This window comes from Tachysurus vachellii, chromosome 20 (assembly GCF_030014155.1).
Source record: "Tachysurus vachellii isolate PV-2020 chromosome 20, HZAU_Pvac_v1, whole genome shotgun sequence".
Classification (NCBI taxonomy): domain Eukaryota; kingdom Metazoa; phylum Chordata; class Actinopteri; order Siluriformes; family Bagridae; genus Tachysurus; species Tachysurus vachellii.
The window spans coordinates 22,032,924-22,042,049 of record NC_083479.1 but is presented as its reverse complement, the minus strand read 5'-3'; the positions used below and the strand labels follow the sequence as shown (position 1 = coordinate 22,042,049).

Sequence of the window (9,126 nt, the reverse complement as noted above, 5' to 3'; positions counted from 1 at the left end):
TGTGTGTGTGTTTGTATTTTGCACAGTTTTGTCATTTTATCAGGATCTTCAATCATGTAAATAGTTTATTTTCTAATATTTCTATATAAAAAACTTTGACATGTAAATAGTCTTATTGAACCTATACTTCAAATTGTTTCAGAAAAATATAACTTTTATATTTTTATAAAAAATATAAAGTTACTGGATTAATATTGCTTCCATTATTTTATAAATGTACTTTAATATTTAAAAAAATGATATACTGATATCTGTTTGTCCAGCATCCCAGACACATTAATTCAAATTAACACAAACCAAGACAAATGTATTAATACAAACACAATTCAACAGTTAGAAGCAAAGAGTTTTATTAACACTTATGCGACCACTAAACATCTCAATCACTGGGTCACTTGCACAAACCAGTAAATGAAAAAATGATGTAACCTGGTGATCTCCTCACATAAGGGCTGCAATGTCAAGGGTCAGATTAGTGTAATCCACCTGACAGGAATAAAAAAGAAAAAAGTGTTATTAATTATTGAATAAAATGGTATTTAATTGCTAATATATTAGAATGCTATACTTAGAGTAAATAATACTTGTAATACTTATTATTATTAATAGAATGTGTTACATTCAACATTTGAATTGTAATATATTAATTTGATTACATTTTAATCATATGATATTCTTACAATATTTCTCACCCTTAAAAGGATGTATATTTCAAAATAATTTTTTTCTTGCAAACATTACAGCAAAGTTATTTCACAGAAGTCAATTATTTGCTTAACTATATGACAATGACTTACCTGAATAATGGCAAACGTGTTCATGAAGACATTTCCAGTGATTTCAATTATGGACACATTTCTTATTGATATCTTTTCTTTAAACTTACTTAACCGACGTCCATTTACAAATACCTAAACGAAAAGGTAAAAGAAAAGATTTAATATCATGTTATTAAGATTTAATATCATGTTATTGACTTAATTAAACTGTTTCTCCACACATTTTCCTTCTCACATCATATTTTCCTTGTGTAGTAAGCAGGAAGATATCAAAGGCTTCCCCTTCAACAAATATGGGTTCCTCCTTATATCTTTGTTGCTCCCATTCACCATTATGGTAGTTATTATAAACTACACTTGATAGGTCAGTCTTGAACTGGAAGATGTTTTCATCATGTTCATGTGGCCCAACCTTTTGATTTATTTCAAAGCTGAAAAAGATATGTAAGTTTCAGTCTTTTAAAGACAATAAAAAAAAGTGAAGGTTTCTGTGTGCAGTATTTTGAGAGCATACCCCTTGGATCCTAAAGGAATTACCCCTTGGAAAAACAAAGCCAATCCAGGTTTTAACCCTCCAGGAATTGGGTACAAATAGGGCTGTTTCTGTTTGAGTCATAAATCATGTTAGCATTATTGTGAAGGCTAAACAGTATTTCTAATCATAATCTTTTAATGTTCCTTTGTTGTACTTTTTTTTTTAAGCTTTATTAGTATATGTGATAAAAAGTGCATGTTACTTACAGGTTTACAGAGAGGATATTTGATATCTGACTGGATGTTAGAAAGCTCCCACTGTGGGATGCCAGAACGTTGTTCTTTACCAAAGGAAGATGCACTCCAGTTCTGGAGAGATGAAAAGTATAAAGAATACTTATTAACAGAATTATCCATAAGATGTGTACATTTTTATTACAGTTGTTTAAAAACACTGTTCCAAAACCCTGTACAGTGTAAATCTATCCACTACAAAATAACTGGAGACTTTGACAACATGACTTACCAAAACAAAACCGACGCTATTTATATTGCATCCAAATCCATCAATATGAATCATCTTAACTTTGTCCACTGGTATAATGTGATTGTATGAGCAATACTTCCGGCCATCTAAATACACCTGAAAAGAAGAAATTAGTTAACATCTTTTATATTATTTACTTGTATGTCTCCATTTATTTTTTAATTCCCATACCTCGTAGGCTTTTTGATTGATGACGATGAAGAAAATAAAGTGTGATCCTTTGGATAAAGGGCACCCAAAATATTTTACTGAATTTGCTAAATTTATATTCTGGCGTATTCTGCCTTCAGAATAATTATTGGGCTTAATTTTCAAATTAAAAGCGATGTCATCTTTAGAGTTGGGGCCAGTTCTAAGACTGAAGAAAAAGCTGTAAAGAAAAGTAAAGTTGGTTTTAGTTATTAGCCAAGGTTTTCACTGTGGCATACTATGGTTTTCACTATTTTACAATGCGACTGAGAGACCTCAGTAAGTCAAGATCGGGAACAGCATCTCCAAAACCACCACACTGAGCACTGATGCCCCTCAGGGCTGTGTGTTCAGTCCACAGCTGTTCACTCTGCTGACCCACAACTGTTTAGCAATGCACAGATTGAACCACATCATCAAGTTCGATCCTGACTGCATTATACAGAGGGACCATTGAGAGCATCCTGAGCAGCTGCATCACTGTCTGGTTTGGAAATTGCACCATCTCGGATCGCAAGATAGTGTAGACAGCTGAGAAGATTATTGGAGTCTCTCTTCCCTCTATCATGAACATTTACACCACAATTCTTTAAATAGCTGTTTTGCACATTCTTTGCACACCAAATTTCAATAACTCACCAAAATTGCGGCTCTAATAGAAGTGTATATATTGTGGTGGCAGCACGTGCACCACAGCAAATTCATGGAGGAAAAACCGCTCTTTGCCCTCTGCATCGGCAGCCAAGAAGAGAGAGAGTGTAAAAGGCGGTGGTTCAGCACCTTGGCCAGCGGCGCTAAGCGTGATCTCTCAAACTTCAGCATAATGGCCAGCACTGCTGGGAGTGAGAGTAAAACGGGGTGGGCGAAACGCCCGCCGAAAAACACGGGCCAATCAGGAGTGCCGCTGGAGCGTTCACCCTCAAGGAGGAGAGCAGAAAGCTAGGCTCAGCGGCTAGAGAGTGGTAAAAGGGGCGTGCCTGATGGAACTAATGGATGTTGTCTCTTTTATATTCTTTTTCAGAAACCTCCAGCTGATCCAGGACTTCAGATTGCCGGCTGAGCCTACGCTACGCTCCTGGAGAGGACCGCCTCACTTTTTCACTGCCGTCCCCCTCCTGCTGCCTAGGATTGGAGCATGCATTTCTGCCCAAGCACACCTACAACCCCTTAAAGGAAGGAACTATTAATTTTTCTCCTTTACACTGACTTTCTGCTGCAATAAAATTGTACTAGTAACCTAAAGAAAAATAGAACCACAACACTGCTTGCTCTAATCTCATCTCTGTGCCTATTATTCTGTGTCCCATCTCTCTTTTGCACAACATTTACAACTCTATACCTGCACAATGTTTTGTACAACGTTCATTACATTCAGCGTGTTTTGCATTGTTTGTCTGCACTGTCTTTTGTCTTGCACTATTTGCACTAGGTTGCACATGTTGCACTTGTGGCTGTAACAACTTGCTTTCAGTCCTTAGCTCTGTGTTGTTCTATGTAGCCCCATGGTCATGGAGGAAATTGTTTCATTTCACTGTACTGCGTCAGCTATTTAAGGTTGAAATGACAATAACAGCTTCTTGACTTGTTTGTGTGTTTGTGTGTGTGTGTGTGTGTGCATGAGAGAGCATGGGTCATGTATACTTACGGTCTGTCTCTTTCAAAAAGAACCCCTTGGATGCACAAAGCCATTCCTATTTTCATCCCTCCAGGGACTTCAGCATAACAGGGAAATTTTTGTGGTGAGTAAGCAATGAACCATAAGAAGCCATAAACCCCAGGTGAATGGAAATGGCATATGTGGGCAGTTTTAATCCATATAAAGGCTCTATTCTAGAACAGAAAAGTTCTAGAAAAGCAGTAATATGTTGCTGTATGAGAAGTATTGAAAATTACAGTATGGCATTTGGCAGATGCCCTTTGAGGCCTATGAGATTTAATACCCAGGGACCTCAAGAAAATAAATAATGGTAATGTCTAATGGTAATTATTTGAATTGTTCAATCAACACTGAGGGGATAATGTTTATTGCACTGTTGATCCCAACTATAAATATTGTTACTCACAGGGTTGTTCGATAAACTTATAACCTCTGATTGGATGTTCGAGGGACTCCACTTTGAAGTTGCCAAATTACCCATCATTTGGGTCCTTAGTTCAGTAATAAATTTCCCAGTTCTGTAGAAAAACAAATGTACATTTTACAGACATATGTACAATTTCAGCTAAACCCTAAATGATGAATGGTCAAAACTCATACATGCATGAATAGAAATTTTAAAAAACTTAACTGACCCAAGTCTGGCCCACAGAAAACTTTAATTTTCCTTGCCGAAAGAAGAGGACAGAGTCACTGGGTTCACTCACTCCAACTTCACTAATAGCTCTGTAGCGGACCCAGTATTGGTTTGCAGGCTTAATGTCGGTCAGTGTAAAGTTTTCCTGAACATCTGGAGTATCTGTGACTTCCCATTTTTCCACATCAGCTTCTGAATCAGAGACATGTGTTGTTCTGTACTCCACTCTAAACCACTCTGTTGATCCAGTTGGGGACTTCTGCAGCTTCAGGATTATATTTTTGTCCTGAATGTTTACCTTGGGTGCAGGAGGTTTGGACACAGGTTGAAATGCACTGTCCACCATTTTCCCTTTTTTATAAAGACGGATAGAGATTCCAGGATTGGAGGGATCGGGGACTGACACAATGACAAACCTCATTTGTGTGTCATCTTTATTAGCTTGGAAGAAACTCCTGAAGAGAAAAAAGCTGTGTTTCATCTTCTCATTTAATTCAGGACGTTGGAACCACAATTGCTCAGCTGGCTCTGAAACTGTTATCAGGTTTTCAAACTCATCTACTTTTAAAAATTTAGTTAGAATTGACAAATTTGGGTCTTCATATTTCAGAGAAGTGAAGCAGAGGCACACCACACTATCAACACTAGGATCTATGAGAATGCTGCTCATCAGGGCTGAGTATTTTAGAACAGGGACACCGCTCAGTTGTTGGGTATAGAGATTAAGCAGATGTAATTCACTCTGATTGTTCTCAAGCCACTGATTAAGCTTCTCAGCTCTAAACGGAGACTTCTGATGGATGGCTATGATTTCTGTTAAGGCCTGATCCTGCACCTTTCCACCCCGAATAGCAGGAATGAGCCTACGCAGCGATTTGAGAAACATCATCTTGTAGATTCCTAGAAAATCCTGAAATGTCTTCAGCCTTTGTCTCACATCCGGGAAATTGTTTATTGTTGTGTTTGTAATTAGATCATTGCATTGAATCTCTGCATTTCCCAGGTCATCCAGTAAGGATTCTGTTTTAGTGATCAGCATCCTGGGAATTTCTCTTTCTAGGGTAGCTGCTTTTTTACTCAAATGTACAAGGGGATAAAGCCAAACCTTCACTGGTACTGCATCATTTTCCCTCTTCCTCAGCAGAGATGGCAGCTCCTTGTACAGCTGCAGGGCCTCTATGTATGTTGTGGGGTTTTGCTCAAGTTCATAGTCGCCATAAAAGGTACAGCTGATCTTGTCAGACATTTTTTTTTCACCATCACTCATTTTTAGGCCTCCAACTCCCTCAATATCAATAAAAGGTATATTTTTGACCATTATATTTAAGGTTCCCTCAATTTCTTCTTTGTCTTCATTTTCATTGGATGTTAGATCAAACACCATGAAAGCCTGAGCTCCATACAGTACAGCAGTAACATGTGTGGCAGTTTGATCTTCGAGTATGTTGTGGAAGGTGATATTTCGGTCCATCGTAAACTCTTCATATCTTGTTGTTTGGCTGTACTGCAGAGAAACTCGGCTTTGACGTGCTGAGGATTTGTTATCACGTAAGAACCTGGCTGATCCTCCAACATCCACTAAACCACCCAAGATGCTAGCTGAAAGGGAGGTGCTCACATCTAAAAGTTTTGCTTTCTCACTGAGAGAGTCAGAAGAAGTGAACTTTAGATCTGTCTTGGGCTGACGAGAGGAAACCACACCCTTCTTTATTGTTTCGTTATCCCATAGAGAAATACCTGAAATGAGTAAGAGACGGCAAATGATACTTCTGTCACTGTAATACTTGTTTCAGTGAATCCACAAATAAATAACTTCAGATGTAAAATAAAATATTGAAGAAATGTGACCTTATTACACACCTGCATATTAAACCAGCATAAATAAAAATAACTAAACATTGGCTTTATGGGGATAAATGAAAAATGTAAAGTTTAAATCCCATGAATACCAACAGGGCCAAATCAAGAGGATGATGAGTACATCAATATATAACATTACTTTCTGTTTATATTTAAAAAATTATATCCTGATTATTTTAATAATCATTTTAAAGGTACAATCTACTGTTAAACAATCTTGTCATTCATCTCATCAATACTAAACAAAACTAATTTATCTAGCTTTCAAACAGCTATACACAAAGAATTTTTTTATGACAATGGAATACATTCATTAAGAAAATCAGTATAATAACTAATCACCAAACAGTGTCAGGAAAGGCTTTGACAATTCCCTTCCTGGACACTAGGGGGACATTCTGGCAGGCTTTGTCTTGTGCCATGTGCATTGCTTTTGTTTTTGCAAACCTGTTCCTTGTAATTGCCTTCCCTATTGTAAGAAATAAAAAAATGTGTTGTGTAAAAATAAGACGATGATGTTGAAGATCTTAATGAAGAACAAGAAGTTTATTCCAGCATAGCAGTGACAAAATACATGACGTACTTTGGGTTCATCGGAGTCAATAAGAACCCAGAGCAAATTCTGCTCACGCATTTTATACTGTTTTCCCTTTTGGTAATTTAAATGAAGTTCCGCTTTGAATGTGTATTGAGTGTAAGAACTGAATGTCTCCCAAATGGCTGGGCTAAACCTTGTTGTCTAGCTGATTGTCTTTAAATGTTAATCATGGTCACGTACACCTTGTCTTGGTATTGATACAATTGTTATCAACCAAGTGGTCACTTTAAATGGTAATCGCAGTCACGTAGACCCTTTGTTCGTGGTGATGCTTAATGTCCTGCTGCCGTTCCCATATTTATAATTTAATCAAGTTTATACGTTTAGAGTCCTAAACGTATTACCTTATGATACTTAAACCTTTTTAGGAATGAGCTTTTAGATGTGTACCTTGGAGTGGAATTTGGGTGCAATTTCTGTAATTTCTTACACTATTTATTTAATCCTGTGGTCTTGCGTTTGTTTGTTTTTTTTTGCATTGTCTCTGTGTCTGTTTTGTTTTCTGTGATTTGTTTTGTTCTGGTTTTGTGACTTGTTTTAATTGTTTCCATGTTCTTAGTGTTTCCAGCCTTTTTATATTTAATAAATAAACCCCCCTTTTTTGTTATGCCTGCACAAGGGTCTGAATTTTTATCCCTGAAAACATCCCTTTCTCTGACAAACCGTGCTCTTCTTATTCTAATTTCAAAGCCTAGCTCATTGATATTAATCAATAGAATCCTAAGTTTGGAAAGAAAAAAATGATAAAAATGTAATGATGTGCCTTAATAAGAATACATGATTGAAATGTCTGGCATAGTTAGAGGTTTCCAATAATTAATTAATTGATGAAATTACATTAATATGTCTAAAGAACAGTATTGATCATTGATGATCAGTAACAAAGCTCACACAGGCAATCTTTTTTTTTTTTTTTTACCAATAAACTGGCCTATTTTAATATGTTTTAATGTTGAAACTTGACATTTACATGTGTATTAAGATGCAGTTAATGAGGTTGCCATTATGTAGTAGTAAAGCAACACTTGTATATGCTTAAAAATTATGCCATTTTTACCTGGAATGATAGAATCGCTGCGGCAGTCATACATCATGCCAGGGTGCAAAGCCCGTCCTAGTGCTGCCATTTCAATGACTGTGGCCTCCATAGCTGGTAAAAATACAAGAAAAATAAATTGTTATAATCAGCACTACTAGAAGTTTCATACCAGGATCAATCACATAATGATACTGTTAGTACCAGTTATAACATAAATAGCTAGAGTTGGCTCACCTGGTGTATTGCGTCTCACAATAAAATTGGCTCAATAAAGGTGACTGTAAAAGTTTTTGATTTTAGTCTCAGACTCCAAAAAAACTCCTGAATTTTATCTGTAGATTGTCAGATATTTCTAGCCTGCTCGATCACCTGAGGAATTCTCTACCAATTAAAGCAAATAATCGTGGAAGCTGATCCACCCTCTTCTCTCAGACTTTTCACATGCTTTACAATTATTGTTTTAAATACAATAATAATATAATATACTGGTGGAATTATTCAGTAATAGTACATAGTCAAATAATTTCTTTTATGTTTGTGAAAACAAAATAGTCTTTATTTGACTGACTTTTATTTGACTATGATCATTATGTTCTAATTAGTTTTGAAAGAGTTATCTAGGTCTAGGGAATCAAAATGTTCTCACAATGTCTATGTATTCATAAAGGCTGTTATAATTATGATGCCTATCTCAATTCAATTAAATTTTATTTGTATAGCACTTTTAACAATTGACTGTCTCAAAATAGCTTTACAGAACATAAACATAGAACAAAAGGTTAATATAAAGAATAATAAAAAGATTAATATTAGGTGGATTTAGTTCACAATGTGTATGTATTATCCCCAATGAGCAAGTCTGAGTTGACTCAGGCAACAGTGGCAAAGAAAAACTCCCTTAGATGGTAAGGAAGAAACCTTGAGAGGAACCAGACTCAAAGGGGAACACATCCTCATCTGGGTGACACTGGAGGGTGTGATTATAAAAATACAGTCAAACAGATGTTGTATAGAGACAAAAGACCACATGGAGTTGACATATTTTTAGTATAGCAGAGTCTAACTGTAGCTGATAGATCTCTAGAAGCCTCAGGATTCGCTGAGTCGGCCTTATCTCAGTGGAGGTCCAAAATCTTCATCGCACGGAAGACGATCGGAGCTGGTACACTTTCTGGATGCCTCGGGATGGGTAGAAAGAGAGAAGCAGTGGAGAGGGATTAACATATCTGCTGTTCATAAAAATGTGCAAGTCTAATGTATTAGAGCACAATATTATGGGATGTATTATGTGTACCCCTGACTAAAGAGATGAGTTTTTAATCTACATTTAAACTGGGAAAGTGTGT

At 36.4% G+C, this 9,126-nt stretch overlaps 1 protein-coding gene across 1 annotated transcript; it reads right to left on the bottom strand.

Moving 5' to 3' along the window:
- Positions 1-441: 441 nt before the first annotated feature.
- LOC132863051 (cytolytic toxin-alpha-like) lies at positions 442-7,889 on the bottom strand. Its single transcript, XM_060895606.1, has 6 exons — positions 7,799-7,889; positions 4,282-6,020; positions 2,770-2,907; positions 1,521-1,622; positions 798-911; positions 442-486 (listed from the first exon to the last, which is right to left on the bottom strand). Exons 1-6 carry the CDS (start codon positions 7,887-7,889, stop codon positions 442-444), a joined length of 2,229 nt encoding a protein of 742 aa, XP_060751589.1.
- Between the last annotated feature and the right edge of the window lie 1,237 nt (positions 7,890-9,126).